Below are 16,319 nucleotides of genomic sequence, written 5' to 3'. Positions count from 1 at the left end.
AAACGGCTTTGTGATTATGTGGTGTGTCCACAATTTCCTCCATTGTCATGGTTTAAGAAAACATGACATGCCTGGAAGTGTGTGTTATGTTAGTGGTAGTGGAGTTGACAGCCTGTCATGGAAAGTGGACCACAACACTTGGCCTACAGTTTGAAAAGGACAGAAGGAGCTGAATTCACAAACGAATGTTCCCTTTAATGTGTTTGTGTTCTTAAAAAAAAAAAAAAATCACGTAGAGTGTTTGAAATTGAAAGTATTTTTACCTTAGCGAGGACACTGTGCCATTGTGGCACAGTTGTATTATGCTTATTAACTAGGGACTGATAATGTTTTTATGTCCCTAATCATGATCTGTTGAGTATCTGCCAATAACCATCTCATACTTACACATACAGTCACATTTTGAAATGCAGCCTTGTATTATATAAACAGCCAGCTTCACAAATATAATTTATAATGTAACCCTGCATTCTAATTTTATTTGAAGTGGCTGCCTTTATCAGTTGTATTGTTTTAAAAGTAACTGCATGATCAATCTTTCATTTTTCTTCTTAAAAACAATTTCTCGTGCAAACTAATGGCATTGGCAACATTTAAGGTACTTGCAGGGGTTGTTGTTAATGGGGCTAACCCAAATGCATCGACATTCTATGTTATATAAATGATAAGTCATTCTTAAACATTTGTCTCATAAGTTACAACTCTGCTAAAAAGTCTGTGTTTGCCAAAGGAAACCTGGCATATAACAAATAACCTGAAAACTAAGTAGGCCAAACATTAACTACTACAAGGCTATCTGCTGATTAAGTATTGTGTTAGACTCCGTCGATGCTTTGAATAATTGCTGGTAATTTTAACTGAAGCCTGGATGTCCATAAAGTGGTACTTTGGACAGCCCTAGTCAGTACAGTAGAGGACAGATATTCACTTTTGAGAAGCTGATAACCCAAGAGCTTGGGCTTGAAATACGACTTTAAACAACTATTATTCAAGAATATCAAAATAGTTTTTCATCTCATCAGGTGATCAGCCAATGGATTCAACCTATTGAGTTACTGTGTTAGTAATTTGCCCCATTTTGTTTTCTATGAGGCAAGCGATTTTTTCATTTTCCCCTCTGACTTTGGGTCTTCTCACTGTGCACCGTTGCCAGAATCTGTGAACGGTTTGTTTCTCTCTGTATTGGATAAACAGTGTAGCAGTTAACCTGTCGGCTGTAAAGCAGTGCAGGACCTTCCCTGTGAGAACTGATGGATTACACTAGTGCTGCATCTGGTTTGACTGATTAACTCGGGTTAACACTGCACTGCACGTCAGGCTTTTTCTTCATTTTTCTTAATCCTGTAAACACTGAACCCATTACTACGGTGCTTTTCCCTCCACCAGGCTATGATTGGATCTTGCTGAGTCCCTGCTACAAGCAGACAGACGGTGATGTAGAAGGGTGGAGAGAGCTGTTCAGCAGACTGGGAGTCAGAGACGGTCTCATCATACGCAAAGAGAGGCAAACGCTCACGGCAAAAGAACTGGTGAGGAGAACGCCGCTGCACTGTTTCCCTCAGCTTTTTTAGAAATCGCACTTGGCTAACGCTGCGGACACGCAGTTCAACTGGTACAACAAGACCAGATCAAGGCGATGATGGCCCCGCTTGTAAACACAGATGATGAAAGGCTACGACCGAGTTGTGTAAGGGCACAATATTTACTGGTTGCGTGGACACTGGAGGCAGAACACACTCCTTTGCATTTGAAACAGACCGTGACTCATCATGTTGAATCAGTTGGTGATTAAAGGATGAAGATACTAAAGATTACGAGTCCTAAAAGGACTAGAGAGATGAATGGCTGCTTTAAGGGGGAGCAGAAAAAGCAGGTGACTGGTGGGACATGTCACAGACGTAGCTCAGGCGGCGCGGGTCACGCATTCCCGATGCCTGTTTTAGCCTGGGCTACAGCTACATGGGATAGTAAATGGATTTGTCATAATAAAATCAGTAATTTTCTGACTAACGTTGCCTTCATGTAGCAGGCCCTTCTCACAGCTCGCCCCGGGAGGGAAAGAACAATGAAATGAAATGAAAATAAATTAATGGGGCCGTCGTTAGTGTCATCAGGAAACAGCTGGGCCTGTCCTTCTGGGACAAGTCGAAATGTCTGCCGACGGAAAGGCCTTTATTGGAATGATGCTAGTTTTATATTTTCTACCTAAATATAATCTACATATCAGGTATAGACTTTGAAATTTACTATAATATTTCATATTTATTTCTATATTATAGATATTTTAATGCAATGGCAGACTTTCTTTTATGTGGTGAACACTATGTTTGCTTTGTTGTTAAAACATGGAATATTATAAATGTGAGATTATGCGACTCAAGATTATTTCTTCAGCAGTCAGTTTCGGCTCAGTCAAGTTCTACAAATAAAAAAAGAATTGACACCTGTTTTGCGAATTGTTCAAGTCATTCATAAAGCAAAAAGTCCAAACATGCTCTGTTGCCTGCCTCTACAATATAAGGATTTGCTGATTGTCTCTGTTTAATCTTTGACTTGGAGAATGAGATAATTATGGGCATTTTTATCTATAGCTATCTATGTAAACATGGGTATATATAACAGTACTCAAAAGAATTCAAAATTGGTTTTGTTAATGTTTGTTAATTGCAAAAGGTGGCCTCTGTATATGTGTGTGTGTGTGTGTGTGTGTGTGTGTGTGTGTGTGTGTGTGTGTGTGTGTGTGTGTGTGTGTGTGTGTGTGTGTGTGTGTGTGTGTATATATATATGTGTGTGTGTGTGTGTATATATATATATATAAAAATTCTAGGACATCAACTCTGACATCTAAGTTTTTCTTTTAAACACTTTTCCCCACATGATGTGACTTCATGTTCAGTCTTTGTTTAATCCTCTCTCTTTTCTGCCTTTTCACCCTCCTCCAGGCCTCCAGCTCCTGGTCAGCTGAAAGTGCCATGTGGCACCAGAAGCCCGGGGAGGGCTGTGTACTCGATGACTACCCCTGCGAGGAGTTCCATGCCCTGGCCACGGCTCAGCTGCCTTGCTCCCTTCTCCTGCAGCAGAGAGTGGCCTTGCTGAAGCTGCTGTCGACCAACTGGGACACTGGGTAAAACGCACATTCATTGTCACAGACTCAATTACATATTTCTCCTCCTGTGTCATGTTTTTTGCAGTGGGTATTGTCCAATTTGTGGAGATTGTGCGTTCACTGGGTGTTTCGTTATTTTAGGAAACTTGATGGTTAGAGATACTGGCATTTATCAGGGTCAGGTAGTACGTCCCATTATGTTTTGAGATCAGTCTGGGGACTAATAATCTGGATTTAGTTCCTCCTAGTGCTGCCCCATCTCTTGAGTTGCATTATAGATGTGTGTAGTGAGTACAGAGCAGCTGCTGAGCTAAGAAGCTCACAAACCCATACTCATCTTTTGTCACTTTCATCATACTTTTCCGACAGTTTTTTGTAACAGGTTATGTTTCTGGATCTCGTGAGATACAGATGAGTGGGGTTATAGCGAACTGGGTGAAACACTTGCAAATAGTATATATTTTTTTTTTTTACAAACATTAGTGCCTATTAAAGGGAGGGAAACACTACATTAGGTTGCCTGTCTTTCACAGGGCAAATGGGGAAACTATGGCTTATTCTTCTTAGCTCTGTGGGCACACTTGAAGCGTAACTGTCATCTAATACGCTGGTTCATTTGACATGAGTCGATTTTTCTTTGGAGCGTAGATCAGAACTCGTCAGTGCATTTAACTTTGACCGTTAAGCACGTGCAGTGCTGCCGAGTGCTGTATATTCTGCAAGGGAATGTGGGTCACACAGTCCTGCCACTTTGTTGAGTCCTCATAAATGACATCAAGATCATTGAGCCACAGCTGAAGATGCACAGTAAATCATATCTAGAGTTGTATGGTAATGTGTTAAATCTATCATGTCAAAGACGATGGTCATAGTGTGGTGTCTTCTATTCCTTCACTCTGTTACTCCCCACTTGTCGAGAGAGTTTTGAAATCTCTCCAGCTATCCCTGACCACAACCTCTCTCATTCTTTCAGACACCAATACTCCCAGTACCTCACCGCCGAGGTGATTGACAGCGACGGGCGACCAATCAAAAAACACAAATCCTCCTTCTATCACTCCTTGTGTCGTCTTGAATGGGTGCCGGCCTATCGGCCGCTGGAAGGAGAACAGCAAGAGAGAAAGTACCTCTGTCCCAACTCGACTTACCTGACCTCACCTGAGGTCACCAGACTGCTGGGGTCCCATGTCTATTACGTGGACATGGACCCCAGCGAGTTCAGCAGAGCTTTAGGTAAAAATATGTCTCCTATGGCCAAGATCTCAGTTAGCTTTAGGCATTGGTTATCATGTATTTACTGCAGGTTGTTTTGAGTCGCTCACCTTATCGGCACTTTTCACTCTCTTTTCCCACCTTTAGGAATGAGACAAAGTATCTCAGTGGAGGCTCTGATTAAGTACCTGAAGGAGTGGTGTGTCAAACCCGAAGCACATAACCAGGGGCAGAGATCCCCTGAAGACGAGCTCGAGGGGGCCAGTTTCACGTCCACAGTTCAGCACATCCACAACGTATACACCTATCTGCACAAGAACTGTCCACAGAGCAGCCTGAAGGAGCTGTTCCAGCACACCCCTGCTGTGTTCATCGAGTACAACAGGTACATTGTCGGCCGTATGCGCACAATCTCTCTGGTTGATGTTGAAATTTCAACCCCCGTGGCAACAAGTGAAATTTTGCTTCCTCAGGCGCACTGACGACTGGTGTTCAGGACGCTTCTACCACCTGAAGGAGGTGTGCTGGAGTGACACAACGAATATGTTCAAGCGCTACAAACAGCTGACGCATGGACCTGACAGCTCTGTTCAGATGCCCAAAGTCCTGGCTCCGTTCTACTATCCACTGGAAGGCATGAAGGACTTCTTCATCAGAGTATGTTGCTCTATTACGGTTTTCTTGAAATAGTCTTGTTTCTGTTTCTGTTAGCTCAAGTAAATTCCCTACATATAGAACATGCTTTTTAACGTTAATGGTTCTAAGACTAATGAACTGTCATGACTTCACTTCACGTACCCCTGTCCCCGATAATGCCGGGAGATTTACTTGACAAAATTCGTAGTTATTTTTGATCTCTTGATTTCAGACACAGGTAGCCAAAAGTAGGCTCCTAATTTCTAGCCGGGAATCGTCAATTTTGCTAACAAATACGACAACTTAAAGGGGCAGTAAGCGATTCTAAAGCAAAACACATTTTGTAAAAAACAGTGAATATTTTCTCACGGTCCGCTAGCTGTCAGTTATGTGTGTGCCCCGAAAAAAAAATCTGTGTTATCAGATCAGCCCTGGCTCTGTCACTCGAAAACAAAAAAATGGTGCGGACGGCACTACACAACGCTGTGTGAAGCTTGTAAACATCACTCTTTAAGACACGTGCTGGCGGGTGGTGCTTCAACTCCACGGTTTTGGCCTGGTAGTTAATGCTTCGGTCTCCCATACTGGAGGTCCCATGTTCGCGGCCCAGGCCAGAGCTGTAAAGTCACAACAACAACATAGCGAGAAACAAGCTTCTCCAAAATTGCTTACTGCCCCCTTTATGATATGATATGATTAGATATGTATCTAGCTTGACAGGCTAAGCGAGTCAAGATGCTGTTTAGTTACAAAGCTACATATGATTGGACACCTTCTGCTTGGGGGAGGGTTTTAGTGAACACAGTTGTAAAAAATATGTTGTTGTGGAAATAATATTCACAAATCAAGAAATATTTCCAATTTCAGAACTTAAGATGACAATCAGTTTCAATAAGTTTTGTTAAGATGGTTCCTGACTGTCGCCCATTAACACTGAACTACTGTATTGATGTGTTTGTGATTATATATATTTTGTATAGCTGCTGAATGTGGACCCCAGCCCTAATATGAAGCAGTATGTGGGTCTGTTGGAACTGATCTGTTCCTCATCTCCCATACCAACTGCCGAAGTACTACAGGATGTGTCAGTGCTCTATGCCAGACTTGGTAAGGACGTTCACATTTCCTGTCTTTTGTTCCATAGGTTTTCTTCAGACTGGAAGCAAATCATATTTGTTTCTCATATCATATCTTTAGGACACACTGTCCGCAAGTGATCAGATCAGATTTGTGTGTCCAGACGTCACCGACCTACCTGAATGGGTTGCTGTAGTAACAGCGTAGCTACTATCACTCAGCATTTTGGCATGTCACATTGTGAGTGACTCAAAAAAACACTGAAAACACACGATTTGCGTCCAGATTGAGGTGCATCTGTAGAGAACAGATTAGAATCACATTTCAAACTGCCTCCAATTGTGGTTTGGATCCGATTTGCAGAAATCACATTTCATGTTTGTTTTTCTTTGCTTTCTGGACTTTGAATCTGGACATGCCAAAAAGCACATTCAAGATGGTAGTGTGAACAAGGCAACAGAGTTTCTCACGTTCCTTACTTGTCATGTCCCATCTGCCTACAGCTCTACATCTCTCTGCTCAGCGGATGTTATATATCCCCTTTGACTAGCTATACATGTTATGATATGATATGATATAATGTATGTTCCAACAGCTCAAAAGTGTCAAATTCGTGCGTCTGGAGACCCAGAGAACACCTCTCAGCTACACCTTAATTCCGGCTACTGCTCCACTTTGAAAGGTGAGTCAAGTGTTACAAACACAATCCTTTCTTCATCAGCTTGCCAATCTGGTTCTGTGTGTCAGACTTTTGTGCTGGCTTGACTCTTTGTTGCGAATGAGCATGATCCACCATCTGTCAGCGTGGGATAGGGGAGAACAGGTTGCAGCAGTCTGGACCTACTGCGCACTAGAGACTGAGCAAAGTCACATAGCTAACTGCACTGTCTGCGGTGAAAATGTGTGGAGTTGTGACAGCAGAGGCAGAGTTTCCTACAGTTTTAATGTAATCAGGAATTTATGAAAAGCGAATCTGAATGTGTGTTCTTTCACAGATCGTTGTTCCGTAGAGCAGCGAACCTTTTTCTAATGGATGAGCAGAAGGGGAGGTGAAGGGGGAGACAGAGATACTGTGTGGGGTGATGGACACAGTTGTATGCCGCTGTTCTAAAAACAAATAGGAACTTTGCTGTTGCAGTTAAGCTCACTGACTTGACCTGTTACCCACACGGCAAACAGATGCAGCAGTAGCAGTTGCTGTGACACACAGCTCGTGGAGGCCCTTATCAAGGCACCGGATTGCTGCAGTTTGCGTCACACTTCAGTCGGATCTGAACAGACAGACACGTTTTTTTTAATCGGTGTGACTTACACTTTTCTGAGGATAATTTAACAACCTGCTGCCAGAATCGTCAATCTTCAGGATTAAAGTCATGCTGTGACAGCTGTCTACACATCAATAATTTGACACACTTTTTGTGCAATTTTCCTAAATACAAAAAAATATGTAATACAAGAAAATGGGGCTTAAGCTATTGGCTATAAAATAAAATATTGCACGGCTATAAAAATGGTCATTAAAGAGTTCTGACCAAATATACTGTATAGAGTAGCAACAGTTAATAGATTTATCATCTAGCAATTGACTACTAAATTAATCGGCATGTATTTTGATAATTGATCAATCAGTTTAAGTTGTTTTTATGAAAAAATAAGTCAAAATTCTCAGATTTTTGCTTCTTAAATGTGAATATTTTCTGGTTTCTTTGCTCCTCTGTGACATAAACTTAATATCTTTGGTGTGCGGACAAAATCTTCTTGAGGTTTGGGAAACACGATTGATATTTTCATCGACCAAACATTGAATCGATTATTCGTGAAAAATAATCAACAGATTAACCGCTAATGAAAATAACTGTTAGTCGCAGCCCTAATACTGTATACCACTGAAAAACTAAATGCGTACAAACAGACTCTGGTTTTTGCTTCTCCCGTATGCTCAGGTATGGTGTCTGATCTGAGGGTCTTCCCCACCAAAGACAACAGCTGGGTCGGTCTGTCGCGAAAACCCATGATTGCCGACAACAAAGAGCTGGAGAAGATCTTTAAACTGCACAAGCAGATCTGTCTGCTCAACCTGCCACCAGCAGAGAAGAAGACTGGGAACCACAGTATGCTGCCGCCATATTGTATTTTCCATGTATACTTTTCAGTGTTAGACAAACACTAGGAATTATTGCCAAACCAAGACCTGTATAAACCTGTTTGTAATCCTACCAGGTCACACAGTCCCGGGACAGCGAATTTGTGTGTCTACCTTCAACGCGTGCGACCGCTCTTTGTTCATGGAGATCTGCGGCATCCGTCCACTGTCCCAGTATGTCAAGACTGAGCCGCAGACTGAGAGCCTGAGGCCCTGTCCCCCCATGCAGGCCATGGTCCGCTCCGTCATCCCCTACATCCAGAGGTTCCTCTACCACCACGACGAACTGGCCGATCTCTACTCAGACCTGGTTGACAACAACATTGGGGAGAAAATCAAGCGTCTTTCCTTTGGACAGGTCAGAGGATTACAACTTGTTGCTTTAGTTGTTTGGAACCTGGAGATAGTTGGAACAGAGGCCTAGTTGAGGGAGAATCTCTGATTATCATCCCACCTGCCTGAAGGAAATATTCATCGTTTAGCCCTTTTCGGCAGCAGGAACCTTCTCTTAGCTTCTCACATTTTCATTCTCTCTTCCTGCCGTTCTGTCAAGCCAATTGCACCAACATGAAAGATCAGGGCAAATTGCTCTCAGCCCGTCATTCAACTTAACTTAGGGAGGAACTTGTCATGTAGTTAAAGTCTGGGACGACTCTCCACACACAGAAAAGCTCAGTCAGTTGCAGTTCAGTGTTGGATTAGCTCAAAAAAGAAAGAACAGTCCTGATTTCCACTCTTCACAGTAGTGTTTGTTTCATGCAAACTCAACTTTAAAAATAACTCAACTTTTTTGGTACCATGTAACACATCTTAGTAGTCATCATTAAGGAGATGCATCTGGACTCCTGGAGCCGACAGTACGTACTATTCACGTGTTTGTTTGTTTGTGTTCAGGTGGGTAAGCTGTACATTCGCTACCAGCTGGACGTCGCTGACAGCGACGAAGCTGTGGTGGAGATGGAGGACGTCATCTGTCTGCTGAAGGACGAGAAGGAGTTCTACATCCAGAAAGATCATCTCTCAGCCAAGTTGGACATCTGCAGGTGTGTGTGTGTGTGCGTGTGTGTTTGTACGATGTAAACAACACCAACAATTACTTCAAGATCTGAAACTGATTCCTAAAGGTCTAAATGTGTTGGTCATCATCGTTGTCGTTTTGACTTTCTTCAAATCAAGAACAGTTAACTGAGAACATCTTGTCTTTTCCCATAATGCCCCTTTTCAAGCTTCACTTTCTGCTCTCCTCTTGTTGCACGCTCATCTAATGAGACGAACGGTAGATGAGTCTGTTTACATATAAAGTAGAGATGAAGTCAACAAGATGTGATCGTAGAAAACATCCACACTTGTGACATATGGATTATCAGAGTGGCCAGAGTCAGAAGGAAGGCTTTTGTAATGAAAAATATGATTTTGACTATCAATCGATATCAAGCTGCGAAACGTCTTAAAGTTTCATTATTTTTGGGTGAGATTTTTAGGGGCAGAACTCAATATATTATAATTCATGAGAATCACACGAATCCCGAGGCTGGTGAGGTCCGAGTGTGTGAATGCCAAACTTCAAGCTGGCATTGAATGTTTACGTTCTGTTTGATAAGATGGCTTACTCTTCTTTAACCAGACAAATAGATATTTAGTTTGGAAAACTCTCACATGACTGCTTACAGTACACTACAGAAAAGGAAACGCTAAAATAGAAGAAATAAACTCTGAATTTGGGGTGAAAAGGAAATTATCTGTCCATGCAGCTAGATGATTTTACTTTAATCTTGAAATGAGACGTATTCAAGAATATACAATGAATTTAAAGACAATTCTATAACTTTTAAAACAAGATAATTAATCTCACATTTTACAAATCTTAGATTTTAAATCCTGGCAAGCACAGAACAATATGCGGTGTAGATCACAATAAATAAACTGATGAACAAGATGAACTCTTGTATGTATCCACATTCATTTAGCCATGTCAGGCCGATGACTTACCCTACACAGAACTTATAAGAAATTGTCATATGCTGATTGTTTGTTTGTTTGTTTGTGTGTGTGTGTGTGTGTGTGTGTGTGTGTGTCTGTGTGTCTGTGTTTGTTTCAGGGAGCTGGTCAAACTGTTCTGCACAGAGAGCAGCCACAGGAAAGAGCTGATGCATTTCCTGAGCGCCTTGATAACCTCACTCGATGTAAGTGATATATGATCGCTTCAAGCATCGATCACTTATCCATGTCAAGTGAGAAGGGTCATTGCATGCTCATGGTCTTTCATCCTGTCCTCTTGTCTTTTCCATCGCACACACACACACACACAAGCACTGCTGCCACCACAGAGATGACTGTAGCCAGAACTAATAGGCCGACCCCAGAGGGAGTCACGTTTACATTACACGGCAACTAGCTCACATCTATGTCGAGCTGCGCAGCTGCACCGACTCCTCATGTCGGGCCTCAACTTTGATCTGTCGCTATCGAATATCTGATCTTGTGTTTTCATTTTTTTTCCTGCAGGAAACTGCTTGGAGACATGCAGCAGATTTGGGCTACGTTACATAATCAATATTGAAATGTGGATAATACGCGACCGACACTTTGATTTAAGCTCCGTGTCTGGTTCTGCCGAAGTCAATGAAATGGAATTTGTGACTGTTTGATTAACAGCTTTAATGATGTGATTCTGCAGCATCAGAGTCACTTAATACACCAGACAGAGGCACACGGGAGAGTCAGACAGAGGCACACGGGAGAGGCTCAGAGGAAGCTTCTTAGCGATCTGCCTCTTCTACTCATTACATCCACTTCATACTTTAACTTTTATATTATGTCTGGGAATTGATCAATCACTGACAGCACATTTAATATCATCGTCACTTTTAGCACGAACGCCTGCCTATGCCAATGTGAACGAGAGAATCTGAGCGGGTGAAATCCAAAATGTACCCAGCTCAGTGTCGTCATGTGGTTGCTTTGGTCAATGAACACACAATCACTGACCTTGCATGTCTTCCAGTGTGAATAACAACTAATAATGAAACTCAGCTATTTGCATGTACAGCATTATTAGAACCTTTAGCGTAAAACAAATGTAATATCCTGTACGATTACGTCTCAACTCTGCCTGAGTGTTCTTACCACAGCTGTTAATTCTTTGTCTGCAGGACCCGGGAGCGCTGAAGAGACTGTTGCACAAAGAGGACATCAGAGAGCTGCCCAGCAATGAGCAGCAGTGGGAGGTCCCAGAGCCGCCCAAACCCGAGATCTACCTGGAGAGAGGTGACTCCCCATCCCCACTAACACACCTGAAAACATATGCACACTGAGCATGTGCGCACCGGTGTAAATGACTCTGCAGCCAGTTTCTTAGTGACAGAAATTACCATGGACAAGAAACAATGGGGAAAAGTAAAGATAAGGGATTTATTTTCTCGGAGCAACAACAAAGTGGAACTAGTAGTTAAAGTGAGAGTTTGCAACGAGGGGAAAATACCCTGAAAGAGCTCTGTCTGCTGCTAAGTATTAGTGTGTGTGAGAGAATCACAGATCGATGCAGAACATCAGCATGTAACTCTATAACTGTGATATAACTGGCGCCTGAGATGAATTCTAACAAGACAGTGCAGCTTTGTATCCGAGAAAATGGCATCTTACATCTGCAGTTCCTCCAATTCTCCCTGTGACACTTGCCCCAGATTTCCATTATCATTTCATAACTGTTTTGCTTCTTCTCAGTCTCCCTGCACACACGCACACACGCACAAACACACAACACCGGCATATGCTAATTTAGGTTTGTTCACTGTTGTGTGTGGCAACATAAAAGCGCAGCTGTTGCCAGGGCTCAAAGAGCAAGAGGAGCAGATATCTCACTGCAGCAAAGAGAGCACACACACACACACACAGACACACACACACACACACACACACACACACACACACACACACAGACATTCATGAGTCTACGAGGATTAATATGATCAAAAGACTTTTCCATTACAAAATCTGTTTTTATGGATTAAAAGGCCTACACTGTGATTGCAGTTTCACAGCTTGTATGCTACCCTCTGTTTTTCCTCATTGGTTCTTTAAAATGTTCCAGTGCCGTCATGGAGTCGCTCCTCCATCAGCTCTCCAGAGGAGCTGCCTCGCCCTGCACAAGAGGACGGGGAGAAGACGCTGGTCTGCTGGCCTCCTCGAGCGTCTATAGTGAACACTGGAGCCAGTCGCGCAGGTACCCTGTACAGGTTTTCAGAATGTCAGAATAAAAAACGGGATTGTTTTTGCATCATGATTACTTCACACCCGAAAAACCACACGTTCATTCTCTCACGCTTTCTCTTTGCCAGCAGGTCAGGCAGACGGAGGCGTAGTAGAAGCCGTCATGAAGATGTGGCCGCCTCCTGCTGGGCCTAAAGACAGAGACCCGGAGAAAGAAATGACGCCCAGAGAAGGCGGCCATGTCGGCCCCCAGAGTCCCCGCAGATGTGAAGGAAACCAGCCACTCAGGAGCAGCAGCAGCAGCAGCAGCACACGAGCACCAGACCAGCCCCCCCCCCAGAAGGTCCTCAGCCACCCAGGGCAGCCCAACCCTGCTCCTGTGACCACTGACATCAGCAACGGCCCCCGACCACCAGGTTACACATTCAAGAAACTCCTGTAGCCTTCCGCCTATTGATTGTATTTGTACTGGTGTAGGTTTACAGGGAATAATAATGTAAAAGTAAATATTGCAAGCAGTAAATGGAACTTAAATCTGCTCCAATCAATATTTACAACAGATCAAATGTCTACATTACATTGAATATGAGATTATAGAATTCTACGTTTCTCTGCAGCGAGTTTTAGCCTCTTTAAGGTTGTTGTGTTGGTTTCGCACAGCTTGCATCTGCTTTCATTACAAACACAAAGTTAGCCAGTTAGTTCAGTCCAAACCAGAGCTGGACTTCCGGACCTCAGGTGGACATAGGCACAATTTTATTTGGTGAAATTATGTCCAAGAAGAAGTGACCAAAAATGAATTTGTGCTGCTTGGCCACTGTCAATATTCAGAGAGCAAGACAGCCGTTGGCTGATATATAAGGGGCAAGATTTTTCAATTTCATTCAATTCAATTCAATAATAATATTACATTTGCTAAGGTAGATCTTCCCTCCACTAATTATACATTTTGAAAATGTCCTAGAATTCAGAAACCTTAAAAAGCCTTAAAAAACCTTCCCTAGGTGTCTACGGATGCTTCTTCAGACATCTCTGCAGATATTCGGTGTTTATCAGCCTGCTGAGGGAGCTACCACAAGTGCAAATGCTTTTTAACCTTTGAAGGTTACTAAAAGATTTAGGAAACATTTTGAACCGTTTGAAAATCCATAAAATGAATATCATCATTTTTGGTTTTACTTGATCTTTGATGTGGAAGCATTTCAATCATCCATCCATCATGAAGACATTGTGATTAAATATAAGTGGCTTCATCCACAAATTCTACACCTGCAGCACGTCCTCTAAAATTCTTCCATTGTGTCTCGTGTGGCAGTGACGGAGCTCAGTCAGCGAGACGAGAGCCTCACAGCTCCCAGACCAGCATCTCCGTCTGCACAGCCCGCTGAGGCCATCAGCGACCAGCACGATCCAAACAGCCTGTAGGCTTCTCCTCTTCATCTCACACCGTCTGAAATATTCATGTCCAAAACCAATGTTGATTTTCAGTTAGTACACTGTGTAATCCCACTGCTCCTTCGTTTTTCTGTCAGCGTCGCCCCGGAGGCCGTGGTGATTCCCAGTATGTTCCAGGGGACTGCGGACGCTCACCGTCCTCCTCTGAACCTTGACTTCCCGCTCTGGAACAAAGTCCAGCCTCCACAGGCCACTCTGGAGGACATGAAGCTCACCTGCCCGAAACCCACCACCGTCAGTACACTCACATCACATGTGATGGGGTTTTTTTGTGTTAGTGAGCATTTCTAAACTGCTGTTCTCCTGTAGGTGGTGTTGTCAGACGGCCTGATGGACGTGGTAGAGATCGGTGAGTGGGGGGAGCAGCTGGTCAACTCCTTCCTGTGCCACTGGAGGGACAGTGGTGCTCCCGGGTGTCCCACGCACATCCTGTGGTGCAATCAGAGCGGAGAGAGCGGCCAGCCCTACGACTTCAAACTGAGCTTCGGCCCCGCGGCGGGGCCGGAGGTGGTGTACGTGGAGGTGAAGTCGACGATCAAGAAAGAGAAGTCTTTCATCCACCTCTCCGCCAACGAGCTGGACTTTGCGCTGAAAGAGAAGGAGCGCTATCACATATTCCGAGTGTACAGCGCCGGAGACGCCCACAACGTTCGCCTGTGTCGCATTCAGAACCTCGCGCAGCACCTTCACACCAAAGACCTGGCACTTTATCTGTTTGTATAGGTCTATCTGCACTATTACTCACACAAGTTGTATTTTTTAGTTTTTCGTATGCCTTTTTAAAGTCAAGTTTATCCTAATTGCACTGATTTTAGTTTCTCTTAACTGTGACCACTATGCGAACTACTGTTTTTTCATTCTGCCTGTAGGTGAGCTAAAGTTTGCACATTCCTTTTGTCACTTTTGTCCTTAATGTTATTTTTATTGCCAACAAACTACACACAGATGTGTGTTTTCTAGCCAGCGTGCTTTTTTAAAATGGTCAGTGGAACATAATAGTGAATGTTTTTACCTGTTTTTATTGCCTCACTTTGACTCCAACATTCCTTAGAAATAAATGTGTTCTTGTTGAACGATTGAAGTTTAACACGTAAACAAGAGACGGATCTACTGTTTCTACTCCCGACAAGTGTACAGAAGCTTTTCGTACGTCTTTAGTCACGAAGGATTATGTCACCTTAACCTTGCTGATAGATGAAGTGATTACAGCCGTGGGTTAAGTTTAATCAAGGGGAAGTTGAGCTGACTGGACGGGTCCCTCACAGGCTCCCATCATTCCTTGTAATTGCACTGTCACAGTGAACAGGCGGCAGTTTTATAGTGCGAGCACAACCACACACAAGACCACTTGATACAGTTACTTCTCTTTAGTGAACCCAAAACTGCAGTGCTACCAGCTCCATGTTTTTAATGTCTTTTTTTTTCTTTTTCTCCTGTACTTTACAGAGATTAAAAAATATAAATAAAACAATTGTAAAAAAATAAATCGTTGTTATTAATTTTATCGCAAAGGACCCGCGGTGGTCCCTGGACCTCACTTTTTCAGAATTTTGTGTTATTTATTGCAAGATGTTGATCTTCTCCAATCAGGCCACATTACACCCATGTGAAGATTGTTGGTGTAGATGTTAGAAACAGCACCTCCCTATTTTCCCCCTGTGATGCAAAGTCTTTGTAGCCAGAGGGCTGTTTTCTAAAAAAAAAAAAAAAAAGGATCAGTCATGGGGCGACACGTTCAACGAGACACAAAATGTACTGAACGAGCCAATAACAGCATGTTTCTGATGAAGGGAGCAGAGGCTCTTCAGTGTTAACGCTGTTAAGGGGAATTGAGTTCATGTAAAATAACTTGGCTATTGATTTACAATGCAGTGCTGTGTCTCAGTGCACTGAGACTGAATGCACTTCATCGTGTAAGATAAGGCCACTGCAGGGTTGTGGTAACACAGATCAGAGCCACAGTCATGGACAGAGCAGAGATGATATTTGTTTTTCTCCTCTTTTTTTTTATACATGAGGTAAAGGCTCTTTTTGCACTCATGTGCCCCCCTCTGTTGGATTTATGAGGCATTCAAATCTAGCTTGTAAATCTCAAATGTCTATGTATTTTGTGAAGATGTGCGCCTGATTTGAGTTGGATTGCTGACCAACAAATTGCAGGCTATGTATTGTTTGATCTAAGCTTTGAGGTTGGAGACCTGTTTTACGAGGGGGCGTGGCCTAGTCGGCCAACATTTCAAAAACAACACTGATACTGATTCTGCAAAAGGGCTTGTTCCTATAGCATCAAAAGAGAAACACGACTTCACGTAACAACTAACATTGCGTGAGAAGATCTAAACTTTCACAAAACAATTTCAAGCATAACTTTTTATCTCCATGCACATTAAAACCATAGACTGTATATAATAATGGACAGAATCACCGGGTCTGGAAAGTGAACGCAACGCAGAAGTGCCTTAAGCCTGTATTCTCTGGAAT

General features: G+C 42.9%; 1 protein-coding gene across 8 annotated transcripts in view; it reads left to right on the top strand.

Annotated features, from left to right (window-relative positions):
- The window catches only part of wu:fj29h11 (protein NO VEIN), a 36,792-nt gene extending 21,468 nt beyond the window's left edge, over positions 1 to 15,324 (top strand). For 7 of the 8 annotated variants that reach the window (XM_035611822.2, XM_035611820.2, XM_035611825.2 and 4 more), the window contains 17 exons: positions 1,387 to 1,529; positions 2,943 to 3,124; positions 4,080 to 4,339; positions 4,466 to 4,703; positions 4,792 to 4,975; positions 5,935 to 6,061; positions 6,627 to 6,713; positions 7,975 to 8,142; positions 8,252 to 8,532; positions 9,069 to 9,217; positions 10,273 to 10,357; positions 11,327 to 11,441; positions 12,265 to 12,396; positions 12,512 to 12,799; positions 13,699 to 13,804; positions 13,916 to 14,072; positions 14,148 to 15,324. In XM_035611822.2, the coding sequence (XP_035467715.2) occupies positions 1,387 to 1,529; positions 2,943 to 3,124; positions 4,080 to 4,339; positions 4,466 to 4,703; positions 4,792 to 4,975; positions 5,935 to 6,061; positions 6,627 to 6,713; positions 7,975 to 8,142; positions 8,252 to 8,532; positions 9,069 to 9,217; positions 10,273 to 10,357; positions 11,327 to 11,441; positions 12,265 to 12,396; positions 12,512 to 12,799; positions 13,699 to 13,804; positions 13,916 to 14,072; positions 14,148 to 14,561 (3,116 nt within the window). In that variant the 3' untranslated portion in view covers positions 14,562 to 15,324. The remainder of the gene's footprint in view (positions 1 to 1,386; positions 1,530 to 2,942; positions 3,125 to 4,079; positions 4,340 to 4,465; positions 4,704 to 4,791; positions 4,976 to 5,934; positions 6,062 to 6,626; positions 6,714 to 7,974; positions 8,143 to 8,251; positions 8,533 to 9,068; positions 9,218 to 10,272; positions 10,358 to 11,326; positions 11,442 to 12,264; positions 12,397 to 12,511; positions 12,800 to 13,698; positions 13,805 to 13,915; positions 14,073 to 14,147) is intronic. The other variant, XM_047327469.1, reaches the window with a different exon arrangement.
- Positions 15,325 to 16,319: the final 995 nt, after the last annotated feature.

This window comes from Scophthalmus maximus, chromosome 16 (genome assembly GCF_022379125.1).
Source record: "Scophthalmus maximus strain ysfricsl-2021 chromosome 16, ASM2237912v1, whole genome shotgun sequence".
NCBI lineage: Eukaryota > Metazoa > Chordata > Actinopteri > Pleuronectiformes > Scophthalmidae > Scophthalmus > Scophthalmus maximus.
Note: the sequence above shows the minus strand (reverse complement) of the source record. Positions and strands in the feature narration are given on the sequence as shown.